This window comes from Spinacia oleracea, chromosome 6, assembly GCF_020520425.1.
Source record: "Spinacia oleracea cultivar Varoflay chromosome 6, BTI_SOV_V1, whole genome shotgun sequence".
NCBI classification, from domain to species: Eukaryota; Viridiplantae; Streptophyta; class Magnoliopsida; order Caryophyllales; family Amaranthaceae; genus Spinacia; species Spinacia oleracea.
Window position 1 is genome coordinate 148,500,589 of NC_079492.1, and position 17,757 is coordinate 148,518,345.

A 17,757-nucleotide genomic window follows, 5' to 3' on the forward strand; every position below is an offset into this window, starting at 1 on the left:
TGATTGTGGTTGTTTATTGATGAATTGTTGTTGGTTGAATCAAAATTCATGTTTTTTTTTCTTTAATTTTCCCTTTAGGATGACTGCAATGTGGTTGTTATTGCATCATGGATCACATAACTTTGATGTGAGAGTTACAGACATGGAAAAGTATCGTCTTTTGAGGTTATTTTTGGATATTTTTGAGGAATCTGTTAGGCAGGATGTGTTTTTACCTAGTACATTTGCCCTGTTTATTGAGTCTCCCTGTGGTAGAGTTGAGTTGGTAGATGATAAGACAATGAAGCTAATGTGGGGATGGAATTGGGGTAAGGACACTGCTGAAATATGGGTTGAGGGTACAGACAAACCAGGAGTGGTGTTTAGAAATGTTGTTGCCACAATTGAGCATCATAGGAAGGAGAGTGAGAGAAAGCTCAAAGAGAGACAAGATGAACTTCTTAGGGCTCAAAGAAAGGAGGAAGAGGAAATGAGGAAAAAACAGGAGAGAGAGGACATTTTAAGGGAACTTCAAGAACAAATGGAGTACACAGTAGCTGTGGAGGTGCCTGTGGTTGATTGTGAGGACTTAAGCACTGAGTATGTGAGGATTATAAGCAAGGATGGTGCTGATGAGGTGTTTCCAGGAGCCTCTCAACCACAACCCACACAAGAATCTTCACCCTCCAAAAAACCTACTTCTCCTAAACCAAAACAAAAGGCCAAAGTCAAGCCAACTACTCCAAAAGCTCCTAAGGTTCCTAAAGCCAAGAAACTGACCCCTAAGAGGAGACCCACCCCAACTCAAAAACAGGCCACACCAAAGGCAAAAAAACCCACCTCAACAACAAAAAAGCCCACCTCAACACCACAGCAACCCACCCCAACTCCAAAACAATCAATCCCACCAGCACAGCAACCCACCCCAACAACACAGCAGCCCATCCCACCACCACAGCAACCCACCCCATCACCACAAACACACCCCACCCATTCCCCACCACCACAGAACACCCAAAATGATCAACCACCCCATTCCCCACCACCACAGAACACCCAAAATGATCAACCACCCCATTCCCCACCACCACAGAACACCCAAAATGATCAGCCACCCCATTCAACACCAACACAGAATCAGTCTGAAACTGTTAAAAGGAAGGGGGCCAGAACTAGACCTACAGGGTTCAGGGTGAACAAAGTGACTGCCAAGAAAACTGGAACTTGGGTATCCAAAGGGAAGGGCATAGGTAGGAAGGGTACAGGGAGGTCAAAGAGTGCAAGGGTGTTCACTGATGTTGAGGATATAGGTTCAGAAGAGGAGAGTGAGGATTCAGATTGGGAGGAATCTGAACCAGACTCTGAACTAGAGGAGGATAAACTTGATGATTGGGTTGACTCTGATGTGGAGGCTGAGGTGATAACAGATGATGTGCCTGACTTATTGTTTGAGGAATGTTTGGATGGTTCTAGTAAGATGGACAAGGCCTACAAGAATGGAAAGATATGGACTCATCAACCATATGGGTCCATCAAATTAGAACCTTGGTTGATCTTTCCAGACAAGTCCACTTTCCTAGATGTTTTGAGGAGTTTTTGCATACAAGAGGGGTTTGGACTTAGTGTTGAGAGGTCTGACAGTAAGAGGTACACTGCAGTGTGTGCAATAGAAACTTGTGACTGGAGGATACATGCAAGTAAGATGTTTGACAGTGTCAGTTGGGCTATTAAGGGAATCAGTGGGTGCCACAAAACTTGTGGGAGATTGGAGGAGAACCCTGTGGTGACCTCTGAGTGGCTATGTAAGAACATGATGAGTCTAATTGAGGCCAACACTGAAATTCCTGTTGAGACATTGAGAAGGTATGCACAGGAAACATTTCAATTGAGGTCTTCAACACACAAACTTGTCTGCTACACTTTCCAGGCTGCTTCCCCAAATGACCAGCATTAAAAAGAGATTGTTGTACAAAGTAAGGAGTATGGCAGTAGAGAAGATACATGGTGGTTGGGCTGAGGCTTATGAGTTGCTTCCTAGGTATGCTGAGATGATTAAACAGACAAACCCAGGAAGTTATGCACTGATTTCATGGGGTGCTACAAGTGGGGATGTGAACCCCAAGTTCAGAGCTTGTTTCTTCTCCTTTGCTGCTCAAGTCAAGGGGTTTTTGAGGGGGTGCAGGCCTATAATTGGAATAGATGGGGCTCATCTAAGTGGGTTTTACAAGGGAATCCTACTCACAGCTGTTGGCATTGATGGGAACAATGAAATATTTGTTCTGGCTTATGGGATAGTGGACACTGAGAGTTGTGATAGTTGGACACATTTCATGAGATGCTTGAGGCAGATGTTTGAGCAAGAGGGTTGCAACAAAGATGATTGGACCTTCATCAGTGACAGGATGAAGGTATATGTTTATTTTGCTCCTTTTTTGTTTCAATTTTATAATATTGCAACAGATATGATTGGCCTAAAATGAACATATTCTGTGTAGGGAGTTGACTTGGCAGTGAGAGATACTTTTCCTAGAGCTACTAGGAGAGTTTGCTGCCAACACTTGTACATGAATTGCAAAAACAATGGATTTAGTGGATCTGCTTTCTTCAAACTGTTTTGGATAGCTGCAAATGCACACAATGAGTATGTGTATGGTAAAGCATTAGAGAAGATCACTGCTCATGATCCAAATGTTGCTGCATACTTGGACACATGCCAGGAGCAGTGGTCCAGGCATATGTTTGACCCTGCTGTTTGTTGTGATCACAACACAACAAACTTTGTGGAGTCATTCAATGCATGCACAAAACCATACAGAGACATGCCTGTATTCTCATTGTTGGAAGGTATAGCTCACCACTTCATGTTTTGTTCCTTTATTTTGTGTTGTTTGTGATGGTCAGTTGACTGAGTATGCCAAGAAAGAGGTGGATGAAAGAACAGGAGAGTCTAGGTTCTGCTATGCTACAGCCTGTGGTGGGGGGGAATTTGAGGTCAGAGATGCACATGTGAACTTCCCCATCAGGTTATCAACTAGAAGCTGTGGGTGTGGGAAGTGGCAAATTTCTGGAATCCCCTGCAAGCATGCACTCAGGGTGATTTATGACCAAAGGTTGAACCCCATTGATTTTGTCTCCCCATTCTTCAAGTCTGCTGCATACAAGCTTACATATGCAGACCACGTTCACCCCATGTCAGACCCAACACAGTGGCCTAACTTTTCTCTCCCTACCATTCAACCTCCAGTCATCAAAAGACAAGCTGGCAGACCTGCTAAGAAGAGAAAGAAAGGACCAAATGAACCCAGGAAGGGGAAGAGGAACAGCAATGTGAAATGTGGAAAGTGCAGGGAGTTTGGTCATAACTCAAGGACATGTAAGAATGGAGGACCAAGCACTGGACCAAGCACTTCAGCAGCAGCAGGAGCAAGTACATCACAAGGGGGTCCAAGGGGGAGGAAAAGAGCAAACACAGCAACTTAACCATGCACAAAGTTAAAAGTTAGTCAGTTTTTGGTGAATTGTAGGTGCACAAAGTTAAAATAGCTTAGGCAATTTACAGTTAGTATCACTTTTTGGAAAGAACACAATTGCTTAGACAAGATGTTTTTGTGCAGTTTCAGTGGCATTTGTCCACTTAGAAATCAGTTTTTGTAAAGGTCATATGCTTAAACAAGTGATGTTATTGCTTGAAATTTGTTACAACTCTACTTCATTGCTATCCAAATTAGAAATGCAAACATTATTACACCAATTTTTATTGCAAACTTGAATTGTTGTTTCTGTTGTTTCAGTTTCTTCTTCAATAGCTTCAACTCTTCATGCATTCCCCTGCTTCCTTCTTGCATTCCCCTGTTTTCTTCTTGCATTCCCCTGTTTTCATCAGCTCTGTTTCCCTTGCTTTGAGCTTCATCAAATGTCTGCTCAACAAAACCTTTGCACCACTTGAAATTATCACAAGGATCACACTTGTAGTAAAGCTTTTGCGGATTTTTAGCCGTTTCCGAGCTCCTAATTGCAAATCTTCTCCCACAATTGCAGTTTTTATTTGGAACTCTTAGGTATGACAAATTTGGGATGGAAGAGGATCCGGTTTTTGAATTAGAACTCATGGCTATTTAGGAAATAGAGGGCTAAACATGGAGCAAGTCAAGTGAACAACAGCCTTACTTATAGGCAGCATGAACATAACGGCTATATTGAATTAAAACTAGCCGTTGGATTCAAATTATGAAGTTTGGGTATTTGGTGCAAAGAACTTTACAAATAGGTGTATACTATGCAAAACCTTTATATTTAGGTGCATTTTATGAATTTTAAACATGACTTAACGGAGGACTAACGGAAAGTCATAATAGGAGTATTTGGTGAACAGTTTTGAGTAAATAGGGGTATTTTATGAATTTTGAAACGCGCAGGTGTATTTGGTGCATTATTGCAAACCTCAGGGACATTTCATGAAAAAACCGTTAAAATAAACCTACATTGAGAAAAAAAATTGATTGCTGAGAAACGAGAGACTGCAGTTTGCACAACTGAACGTAGTTTGCTTTCTCCATAACCGCTACCTACCATATCATGTCTTCCTCATCGGGTACTATGCTTTCTTCTTCATTGGAACCAAAAATATTGTTGATAGACTAATATATTTTGTCTGCTAAGTGTGAATCCGATTGAAACAAACCCTAAATATCATCTGCAACTATGATATTTTGATTGTAGTTTCATAAATTAGGTTAAGTTTAGTGTGTGAAACAACTTTTATCTTGAAGAGATGATAGAGAATGAAGGAGGTTGAAGATGGTGAACTCTTACAGTGAGTTGTGTAAAAGAGCCGAAGAGGGTAGGTGGACATCTGGAATATGTTGGGTTGGGAGAATACCAAAAGTTTACATGTGTTTTTAGTATACGAATTAAATTAATCACCCGTATTAAAATAATAATACATTTATAGTATGGCTGGTTTTCCAGTTAAATTATACGTATTCAGATTATAAATGGTCGGAAAATATTACCTATTAATTAAATTGCACAATCTAATATTTACATATATAAAGGAGGCATATTTGCTGAACTATTAGAGCGCCACCTAGGATTATTAATGGTTTCTGCCAATGAAAAATAAGATTTCTAATTTATTTTTGAATTAAAAAAATGGAGTGCCACGTAGATAATTAATTAGGTGCCATGTAAATATTTAAATTAATTAATTAATTACTAATATATACAATTCCATCCAAAATCAAACGCTCTGATAATTGAAAAATAAATCTAAAATAAAATTCATCCAAAATCAAACACTAATCTAAAATAAAATTCAATCCAAAATCAAACATTAATCCAATATTAGAGCGCCACGTAGGAAATCTAATGGTTTCAACCAATGAAAAATAAGACTTCAAAATTATTTTTGAATTAAAAAGTCGAATTCCACGTAGATAAATAATTAGGTGCCAAGTAAATATTTTTATTAAATAATTATTAATACTTCTTATATACAATTTCATCCAAAGTCAAACACTATAATAATTAAAAAATAAATCTAAAATGAAATTCAATCCAAAATAAAAAAATCAATTTAATCTAATATATAAAATATAGCAGTTGATATATGTGGGAGTTTTATTTTAACGTAACAATTTAATAGAAACCGTGCATCGCACGGGCTAAAGTCTAGTTTATAAAGATGTGGGGCTGATTTACTACAATAAAAAGTAAAGGGGTTAAATTGCACACAAGAGCAAAGTTATGGGGCTTATTTGCCACATATCCCTATTTTCACTATTATCAAAATTTTGATATTGTGAAAATGAGAAAAATTTAATGCCCCAATAGAAAAGTGTTAGAGAATAAATGACCCAATGAATTTAATTGGTTAAATAATCATTGGACACAAATTTTGATAGAATATTAAATTATTTTTGTACTAATAAAGGTAAAGAACATTTTGAAACACTCAAAAAAGAAAACGTAAAAAACAAAAAGAAAACGAAGGGAGTATTAATTAGTTCAAGCCAGATGAAGGTATTACTTACCCGTCTTTTAAACTATGGAGGATAATGTTTATTGATGATAATATATATATCTGAACAGTTTAATCATAACGGGATATATCATTGGTTTATATAGGAAACCATAACATAACTCTATTAGGTTTAGGACTCTATTAGGTTTCTAGAGTAACACAACTTTAGTTTCCTAAACATACTATAACCCTAGATATACATAACTCGTACTCTAACATCGTTTATACTAGATGGGCGTTTTACCCGTTAGTGGTTAGCTGTAGCGGATTTTATTAGCTGAATTGACTAGCTTATTTGACTAACTGATTGTATTAAATAATTTTATAAAAGTTATTGGTAAGTAGATGATATGTAATAGTTGTTTGATTGTGTAAAATGACCAAAAAGGACAATAGGAATTATTCATTTCCTGAAAAACTTCGTCCAAAAGCAATAGCACTAGTTAGTGAGAATCAATAAGAATAGACACATTGTTCATCCTTGCCTGTCGCGCCCATTTCATACCAAAGAGACAAGCCATCGCTTCAGCTTGTAAGGCGCTCTCTGCAGTTCCTGAAGAACACACACGTACCCATTACCATTCCATCTATCCTTTGGTGATGCTAACATACCCACCTCATATCTGCATTACGGTTGCGCTTATTCCGAGATCAATCCACCTAAATCATCGTAGTTGATCCCTCAATGTCGTTGAGGATAAAGAAGCTGCATCGGATTACCGAGTTTCCTACTAAAAACACCATGCTCGTCCAAGCCCTCGTTTATCAAAACAAAAACCAAGTCAATGGTGGTGATTTCATTCCTGAATAAGAGTTTGTTCCGTGACAACAAAAATGCCCATAAAGTACTAAACGAAGTAGATTTTTAAGGTACTATTCTTCCCACCCTAGCGTTGTAATAGCCGGATGTAGAACAGAGACCAATCCATGAAGGATATAAGTTCGTTATTTCTGAATGGATTTCAAGCAACCCATCCTCCAAACTTGTTGAACTATCGAACAAAATCGAAAAAAGTGATGACTATCTACTTCTCCACTCGAAAAAAAATTGCAGTAAACGTCCACCTGAATCCCTCTATAGTAAAAATTAGACTTCGTTGCAATTCAATTATGGAGAAGTTTCCAAAAAAACAACTTCCGTTTTGGAGGAATATTGAGGGATCACTAATTTTTGTAAAAATCCGGCGGCACTCTATTGAAGCTCAAGAAAAGTCCTCAGGCAGATTTGACAGTAAATTTACCCCACTTATGATATCTCCAGTAGAGGAAATCGTCATGACTCGTACTCCATTCATACAATTCGGCGGGCATCATCAAAGTCGAAACTAGCTTTGATTCTGTCATCGACTTGTACTCGAAGGTGTAATAAAATGACCAACCTTCTAATCTCTGGCATTTCGAAGACACATATCTGAATTGAAAACTAGAACTTTCCTTACTATGAGAGTAATAGTAATATGTGTCGAGCAAATAATTGCATGGTTTGAGTTTTTTATTTTATTTTTTATAAGAACACCCTACTAAACCAGAACCTCTAAAAGGTAAACCGGCCAACTACTCAGGTTTGTGAATGATGAGATTTGAGAGGATAAAGAAATTTACATCCCTAAGACCCACAACTAGCAGGGATTGAAACCATTAAGAAGATCACTAAGTAGGCAAGTGCGGAGAAATAACAAATAACAGTGTTGTTTGAGATACAGAGTAGAATTTTTCATTTATTTTTTGGAGGTTAGATGAAGTGACCTGTCAGGTCGGAACTCCGCACGGGTTAACCCGTCCGAGTTAGCAAGATAAACACTTTGACAGCAGGGGAAATGATAAGGGAAAGTGGGAAACCCTCACTCAAAATGCCCCTAGTGGGGATTGAACCCCCAACCAATTGATCCTTCGCTAAAATAAAGAGATTGCACGCAACAGAAATCTGAATCTCACAAATCACAATGATCAAATTAAGCAATCAAATTCAACGTGGAGAGAATCTCCCCGTACACAGGATGCAACTTCCCGTACCATAACTCTGAAATTATTCTTTACATAAGATGTATAATTTCCACACTATAAAATGCAAATAATCATATCAACAATACTATGCTATCAAAGACACTGAATTTCTAATAATACAAGGGGGTGGGTAAGGATTTGACGATAACGCCAACGGACAATTGTAATAAGCGTTTCCGGTGAGCAACGCGCAGAAGATTAACCAGGCAAGGGTGAACATGAACTTGGGAGTTAGTTATATTATATAACATCCAGCAACCTCCTGAAAATCTCTACAGCGCGCTCAAAGAAAAGAAAAAAACTCTTCTGTGCCAACTTCAATTGATTTTAACACCTAACCTCATAGGAACCGGCCTTTGTTATATAACGAACCCATTCAACGGTATTGTACCCACTTTTCTCCCATACCTGCAGTGATTTGATTGCTTAAGAAAAGAATTGGGAGATCATTAATGATAGGGAAGAACAACTCAATCAAAGGAAAATACCTTGAGGAAACGAACACGTAACCCTGACGCGGTGAACATAGGGACCTGACAAGGACAAAATTCGACATTATATTGGGTTTAGTTCCCAATCCACATAAAAAAATTAATAGAAAAAAACAGATAAAAAAAAGTGCAGAAAACATCAGATAAAAGACGGGAAACACGTCTATCTAAACCATCTATGCGTGCTTCACACCAAGTATATTCAACATGAATGAAGTCGAAGACATTTGCCATAGAGTTGTTTCAACTAGGTTTGATTATTTTCACCTTATTTTTTGAGAAAGACATGCAATCTAAGGCCATCTACTGAAAACAAATGGTTCATCCAGCAACAGTAGCAAATTATGAGATACCTGAAATTCCATTTGAATTGGTGGTCTTGTCGAGGACTTCTTCTCTCCCATGGTAGATATCAACTCTACCTCAGCACTTAAAGTTGATTCAGTCTGGCCCGGGAATTTTCTTATTCTGTAATTATTCATGTCAATTATTAAGAGTTAGTTACACTGCAAGTCGAATGGAGAGGAAAATAAAATATACAGTAAGCCTAAGTTACAAATCCGAAACTATGACGGAAAATAGAACATAAAACATCAAATCTACTAGAAAAGAAAAGTGTAAGCCTCATACAAATACGAATCAATATCATAGTAATCTCTGGTTCAAAAGAACAAGGCGTCTTTGGCCATAAATGTGAAATGGAAGCTCACTCGAAAGATTTGGAAAACTTCAATAATTAGTCTAGCTGTTGAAGACTAATGACTTTCGAAAGCTTAAGATATGTATACAAAAATGCTTCCCCAAGCACCACGATTTATTGCTCAAGCGTCTTTAGAACAAACTTGATAAACATAACCTTGATTAGGATGTGATTACAGAGGTGACCACAGATGAGGAAGCAGGAAGCCAGGAACAACAGATAAAAGTAGTATAAAACCCAATTTAGATTATGAATTCTTATCGAGTCCTTGGATTCCGGACCGACTAACCGACTCCCCATATCCTTGAACCCCGTAAGCTAACTTTTTTAATATCAATTCTTGGATACATGGATGGCCCTCGTGTCGGATCCATACCCCATGAGGCCATGAGTCCCAGTATATTGAAACAAGTCTTCATTTTAATGAGTTCGTTGATCTACAAAGCCATGGTAATCACCGGACATTTATTCAATACAGTGCAAACAGAACTCGATTCACAGTTCAAATAAGTCTACGAAACCCTGAATACAGAGAGACCATAGCACTAAACTACTAAGTTGTTGTTTCAGCAAACACCACTTCCAGATCTCAAGAATCTAAGATCACTTCCAGGTCTAATGGTCTCCTAAAGGGTTTCATTTGTTTTTGTTTTTTGTTTTTTATATAAGAAAAGAGATTATGTTAACAGTAGGAGAAAAAGGAGAACAACAATGAGGACAAGTTGAACTCAAAAAGGATTTTACTCGCTGAGAAACCAAGATAATATGCTATACAACATGCAAACAGATATGAAAGACCAGATAGAAGCAATAATCGATAAGGTAGAATTGAAAAAATGGCAGGAAATTGTATATAAAAGACTCACTTCCAGACCAGGCTGTCAATAGATGGATTATACTTTGCTCTACCAGATGTCACTTGGAAATTTGTTTTAGCAGTTTGTTTGGGAACTGGAATTTTGATCACAACTCCAAGAGCAAACATCTTCGCACCAAAGACACTCTTGACCTGATGAGTATAATGCACAAGCAAATGTCACATTGTCACAAGAATACATATAACATGGACTGATGCTTGGCTCCGCAAGAGAAACTGTACATACCTTAACATTCACTTCCATCCGTGTCCTACCCAATTCCTTGATTGTTGGCAATACTCGAAAGGGGAGGTTAACACCCTCGGTTATACGATATCTAAAAAATCAGGAACAGGGAAATTGTATGAGTAACACAGTAAGATTAGCACAAAGAGACAACTAAACGAGAATCCAGATTACACTTTCAGGACAACTTTACAGAAAAAGAAAGAAAGAAGACAGAGGTGAGCCAGAAGGTCCAAAACATAAATAGAGCATACTAGAAACATAAATAGAGCATACTAGAAACATAAATAGAGCATAATAGACATCAACCCATGAGTGATGTGTATTAGAGACTTGACAAAATGAAAAACACATGATTGACTATTTAAGTATTTAATCAACTAATCCACAATAAATGGGTGAACAAAATCCTGGCATATATTAAATTCCACAACAAAAGAGACAGCAAGCAGAGCAGTATTCTCTGCTCAAAATAAATAGACAGCATAAAAATCTGTTTATATTCCTCTTCTTGTAGACTGCAAGGATGATACGTTCATACAAGCCAAACAAAAACCAAAAAACCCATTCAAAAACAGACTTGCCAGCTTACTTCATTAATTCAAATTCACCATCTGGAGGAACAAAACTGACGGTCTTCTCCGAGTTGAACCTCGTCAAATTCACACATTGGTGGAATGTCACATCATCCAGCTCAATTGTCTTTCCACTGAAAAGGGAGTCATAACAAGGATATCAGAAGTCACGTACTCCAAAATTAGAGAAATATCATATGAATCATGAAAACCTGAGTATGATAACAGCTCACAAGCAGAAGAAATAATAAATAGAGCTTGATCCCGGAGCCTGAGGATTTAAATAATAACTTATGTCCAATGGGTTCAATAGTTCCTCACTGTGATACAGACACGAATTTCAGCCTATCAGAGCCAGCTAAATAGGTATAAAAGGAGTTGGACTTCAGGACATGTAGCCAATACACAATTTTCAATGCTCTCCCTTAGCAATATGTGTACACCTTAAAAAGACCCAGTTTGTAAACCAAATACTTGTGAATTTTATCCATGAATCAGAAATTTAAATGCAATAACCACTTCTCCCAAAGCTTGTGCAAGATAAGTAAAGAAACACATCTAAAACCACTTGAAGGAACAGTGTTGTAACAGATATGTTGCTGCATTAGGCATGGACGTACATGTATTAGCTAGTGCATTAAGGGGCATGTTTCAAGCTAGTATACAAGGAAAAGAGCCCTTTAGCAAAATTTGAGGAGATCTAGTTGACTTTACTGATATTGATGGGAGTAAGATCTCCAATGAAGAAGCTTTCCCTCCCTGAGATGAAATTTTTATAATTTTCAATTCATTTCAGCATTTCAATTTCGATTTTGTCATGAGTTGCAGCTTTTCTATGAGTGTTAACAGTAATAGCATATTATCATTTTAAAGAATGGGACCAAATTTAATGAAATTTCATATTTCAAGTTTTGGGATTGACTTTCTCCTAGAGACTTCATACTAGAGGGTGGTTTTGCCTTTAAACAAGTTGGTGACTTCAGTAAGTCAGTTTTATAAGTAAATGGTGCAACCATTCTAGCAATATTTCAGGAGTCGCATTCCTCGTGACCTATTTCAATAAAGCAGAATATACACTTCTTGGTGCTTTACATATCGTTATCAAAGCGGAAAATGGATGATATTGGAAAAAGATAAGAATCCAACTAAATGATCTAGGCACATTCAGACAGACTCAGACTTACAGTAGCAACAGAAACTATAGCAGATATGAAAAACAAAAAAAAATCCTTTCAAAACCATAGAATAATTGGCAGCATAGCTACATGTAAATAGGGGATTCATCAATAATAAGCATTTTCATACTAGATGATTAGAAGAAAGAAGCTACATAACAAAATCAAATCATTAACATGATTATAGAAGTTGGCATACAAGAGACAAAACTAGCATAAGATATCAGGCAGATAAATAATGAGAAAGAAGGCTGTTTGATAGAACCTACCTTTTTGCCGGACGTGCTTTCAACTGTGACTCCTTCTCAAGACCAAGTTTATCGTTCAATCCCAGCTTCAAATCAGGCATTCCAGAGAGAAAGCACTTCATAAGAATCTTTCCTGTAACATCACAACGCAGCACACTACCTGCAAAATCAATATGAAAAAAGAAACCATCACAAACACTATATTATCAGGAAGTGGTAAACCCATACGGGCCATACCCCACACATATACCTAAAAGAAGAAAACAAATCGTCGCCCACCTTTCGAAGACATAAGAAGATTGACACTTTCCACGATATCTAGGAACACCTGCAGGAAAAGGCTAAAAGTAAATAAAAAGTGACCACATGTGGATAAGTAACGCACTGAAAATACAAATTTCGATCACCTCATTCTTTTTATACATAAGACCTTCTCTTCGCCAGCCAACCGCACCTGTAACTTGCAACGTTGCATTTGGCACTGGTTTATCAGCAGGCTGAAATGCATGAAACAAACAGAAAACAATTAATACATAAGTAAAACGCAAATTAACTACATATTTCAGGAATTCCTATTTAGCATATCTTGAAGGACATTTAGCACAGCTGTCAGACAATTATCAAACAGATATAATTACATACCTTAGACGAGAATGGTGAACGTACTCCCTCTTGAGTGATGTAAAGCTTTAAAATTTCAGGGGACAGATTTTGTGGGTAACCAAAATCCATAATTTCTGCAATTTAGAATGTATCAGAACACAGTAGTCTCCATTTACAAGAACTGACTAAGGCAACACCATGATAAGACAGCACAAAGAAGATGAATTTGTAAAAGTTCAATAAGCAAACACTCTAGTGTCAGCCCAAAGGTATCTTGACAGGAATAATAAGCCGGAAAATGCATCCACATCTTCAACATGCACCCCCGCCCTCGACCACACTTTAGTTGATTTGTGAAGAAAATACTAATGAGACAACCAATACACCACTGATTCATTTACCTTTTGCTTGGTAAGATTGTGTTTGTAATGCCATTCACAAGCATTGCTCAATCCTCACAATTTAGTTTCAATAAACTCAAAGAGTATAGCATCGAGATTATTGACCATACAATGTTTCACATGGATTCCACAACTTGTGCATTGCATCTTGAATCTGCTCGACTCCTCCCTACCCCTCCTCCCCAAAGATATGGAAACGATAAGAAGATTCTACATTGACTGTTACACATTTTTCTTGTTTTACATCAATATCTAGTAAAAAAAATCAACAATTTTGGTGTTAAAAAGCTATGCTGCAAGACAACATTCATATAATTCAGATGTGTTTTGGTACAATAAATAATAAGGCTAAAACCAGAAAGTTCTAAGAAAATAAATTCCAGGAGATGCATTACATACCATCTAACAACTCATATATCAGGACAAAATTATTGCGAATAGCATCTTCATCAAATTGCCCACCAAAGTAAGATTTGAAAAGATTTACAGCCTGCAAAGAGTTGTATAATAATAATTAGCAACTTTTTCACTGAAAATACTTATTAAGCAATTTCTTCAGCTTTGTTGATTTGTTTTCATTTTTCTCAAATTCAAATATGTCCTACATCAACCAATCACACCATCTTGCTGACAATGGGATGGCACATGTAAACTACTATTACCATGACTACATATTTCTACAACTTTAGTAAGAGGTTTAAAAGTCATTCTGTAAAAAAAACACTATTTAACCTTATTAAAATGAGTAAGGGTACTTTCAAGCTAGGATACGGTTAAAATAATATTATAATTGAAAAGATACTCCGAAAATGGTGTTTATGTTTTCCAACAATTTATTAAATCTTTTTATGGAGATCTTTACCAAATGTATTTTTGAAGAAGCTACAATTCCTATTTAAATTTGTGTCCCCATTTCTGTTTTGAGATGTCCAAAATTTTGCTATCTAACTCTAATATGTGAACTTAATGTGAGTTGAAGAAATCCTCAAACATATTCATCACCTTTTCGTTGTCTTTCATTCCAAGCTCTAGGGTTATCCCTCTATTAGGTTCATTCATGTTTTATAACTTCGAGATTGTAGCGCTGCTAGCGCATTGAAGCTACAGATTCCAACATTCTAATTCAATTCATATGCCATCCAATAAGGTTAGTAGTTGTACATGGCTTATTAAAAGGAGCATGGACACAACTGATGCTAAGAGGGATGTACCCATTTTAAATCCCCCTATAATATCTCATCAGGAGATCAGCTAATTAAGAAAATTATAACTGAGCAAAATAACTAAGTGGCCCAATGTCTAAATAAAGGAAGCCCTAGTTTTCTCTCACAAGAAGAACAAGACTGAGACTTTGTAAGTCTTGTATCTAGGATTAATGATCTTTTCGACCAAAACAAGCGAGCTGGTGTTTTCAGAATAAAACTGAGTCAGAATATTCCGAAGATAATAGTCAGAATGAGGTACGGGGACTGAAACTTAAGAGAGTGCCGCAATAGTACCAGCTTCGAGTAGGCTGGCTGGATAGATAGAGACGGGGGAGAGAGGGTAAAGCAGACATAAAAGGAGAGTGATATACGATTATACGAAGGACAACTTTATACGAGTATCCATCATCTGGGAACTGGGAAGAACTCAAAATAAATAGATAAAAAATTAGTATATAAAAAAGAGCAAGAATTACCTCAACAACAAACTTGAAAGCGCAAGCCACATTAGCATTGCTGCTGACGACAATTACAATATACACATTGCTGATTCTCATATAAAGGAAGGAGCAGCCTCCTATCTGTCTCACAGGACAAGTCCCGAGTTCCTTTGTTTGCATAATATGCATCCGAAATGCATCAACCATGTTGCCCCTATTGTTCAAAATATAAACAGCTTATATAGACATTCGCGAAATCAAGGAAGTAGGAAACAAAATGCAAACTTTTCACTTTCAGTGTGATAGTGAGTTACTCAGCTTAGAAAAGGAAGAGAACAAAAAAACACTTCTTTATTTCATAATCTCTATAGTCTTATCATAGCAAACACACTGCTTCTGGGGGGGGGGGGGGGGGGGGGGGAATGAGAAACTAACAGTAACATGCAATTAATTTGTACTAGTACATATCAATAATATATCAAAACTACCAAACTCTACAGCATGATAATCATCATAATCCAGACTGCAGATTTTAAAATTAATTGCAACAGCAGATATTACAATCATTTCTTTTCAGAAATAAAATGAATAGGATCAGGGTGCGCAGTTTATATAGACCACCTTCAAGTGGTTGATAATTCAAGAAATAAATTTCCTTGTTTCTCAAAGTTTGGCAGATTCTTGTACTAATATAATCTCCCTTGTCCTCTTTCTTTCTTACTCCTCACCACCAACCCCATCCTTGATACCAACTTAATGCCCACTTCACAGTTCACCCTCTTAATTCAACCAGTGAACAGCAGCAAACTCCCTTAGTTACCAAAGCATACCCTTCTATCTACTAGAAAATTCATTACTAGGAAAAATTAGAAAAGAATATGAGGCTTTGATTGGTCTTAAAGACACAAAGGTAGATGATGAAGAGGGTGATGGAAGGTATAGAGTTACAGACCATGGCTCTGGAACACCATGGTTAGAATTTAAATCTTGAAACCATGAGTAAATAGATGGAAAGAGGAGGGGCATGGGAGAGGTATGATTGGCGGTGGACCTGGGATAACAACGGTGTTGGCGGTAGCTGTGGAGTGGTGGTGGAGGAAGGATGAAGGATATGATGGTTGTATGAATTTGGGGAGGCTAAAGGGAAGAATAGTTATTGTAAGGAGGTTAGGGCTATTGGTTACCAATAAATGGGGAAGCAACTTAGTTTCTTGTAATTTTTACCCCCATTCCAACCAACAAAAGGAATCAAATCCCCCCCTCCCTCTAAACTGACTACTCTCCCTTCTTCACATCCAAGTACATCCTCTCAATTACTAAATCCTTAGTCCTACTCGTACTTGACATGGTATAACAAATGCAGAACAATATCATGAGGAAAGCTGGTACTAAGGAGAGCTGTAGGAAATGCAACGGAAAATCAACCCCCCAAAACTCTAGCTTCTGGTAAAAAGTATGTCCACCAGTCTGTCACAACTCCAAAAACTACACAAAACTACAGCTCTCATCACTTTTGACCTTCACATCTTTCACCTCAGCACACTCAACTTTGGCTCTAAGTACGAAACACGTGAATGAGGTTTCACAACAACAACAGTCTGGCTTTTCCCTACCGATTGATAGCTACCCGGCAACAAATAAGCAACTTATTGAACAACCGTATCCCGACTTATTAATGGATACCATCTCACAATATCACATTACTATGTGTCTATGTGTAATCCCCCCCTCCCCCCAAACCATTAACAAACAAGTCATGAAAGATCCACATAGTTTTGCTTTTATTCTTTACTTACATCTCAATGTCATCTCCAACCAGCACACTAGCATAAATCATTATCCATAAACAGAAAAAGAAAGCATAATCGAAAACTCCATAACTTAACACAACACATTTCACTCGACAGCAAGTAGATCAACAATCATTACCGGCATGAAACAGACACAATAGGGCAACATTTCAAACATTTAAACTCAATATCAAACTAATCCACCAATTATGTTGAAAAAAATCACATGTAACTCCAATTAAACTTCAAACATCACCAGATACACAATTCAAACTCAAAAATCAAATTCAATCAACGCGAATAAATATAAAATAATAGGGGGGAAAAGTACCCGACATCATCGCGATAGAGGCGATTGATAAGAACATCACCACGAAGATTCAAGAAGTAGATTGCAGAAGCAGCCACCGGCATCGCTGAACCAGTGGATCTAAAAAATCACCGAAGAAAATTCAAACCCTAAATTGAGCTTTTTGAAAATCGATCGAAGAAATGTAGCCAAGATCTAGGGTTTCCAATTCAATCTCCGGAATTGAAGTAGAGATTATCGAGTGAAATGTGTGGAATTAAAATTGCATTTTCGCGCAAATTATGAGAGCATTGTGATTAAATTGAGCTGGAGAAATTCAAAGACGACAGAAAGGTCATAGCTAAAAAGGTAAGCTCGACAACACAAAATACAAGTTTCTATCACAACTCACACCAAGGGTAGGTGTAGGTGTTAGTACACATATATTATTTAAATGTAAGTGTGATTTAATTAGTTTAACTTTAAACTAATTTTCTAAAAAAAAATTACTAAAATCGTATTATTACCGCAATCATGTATTTTTATTTTTATTTTGCTTCAATAATCATTTAACTATTTAAGCGTATGTAAATTAGGTATACATATAATTGTACACTTGTATGTGTGGTATATCAACGAAAAACTTGTAAATAGTTGTAAATAATTACGAGTAATTAAAAAATAAGTATGTTTGTTGAATGATTTACCATGTCATCGTTATTCTACCATAGA

General features: G+C 37.1%; 1 protein-coding gene across 1 annotated transcript; it reads right to left on the reverse strand.

Annotated features, from left to right (window-relative positions):
• Positions 1–7,932: 7,932 nt before the first annotated feature.
• On the reverse strand, positions 7,933–17,447 carry LOC110779774 (AP-2 complex subunit mu). The gene is made up of 13 exons (XM_021984258.2): positions 17,068–17,447; positions 14,983–15,160; positions 13,701–13,791; positions 12,940–13,034; positions 12,705–12,794; positions 12,577–12,625; positions 12,319–12,457; positions 10,892–11,008; positions 10,300–10,390; positions 10,063–10,205; positions 8,850–8,964; positions 8,494–8,538; positions 7,933–8,413 (listed from the first exon to the last, which is right to left on the reverse strand). The coding sequence occupies exons 1-13, from the start codon at positions 17,148–17,150 to the stop codon at positions 8,333–8,335; spliced, it is 1,317 nt and encodes a 438-aa protein (XP_021839950.1). The 5' UTR covers positions 17,151–17,447; the 3' UTR covers positions 7,933–8,332.
• Positions 17,448–17,757: the final 310 nt, after the last annotated feature.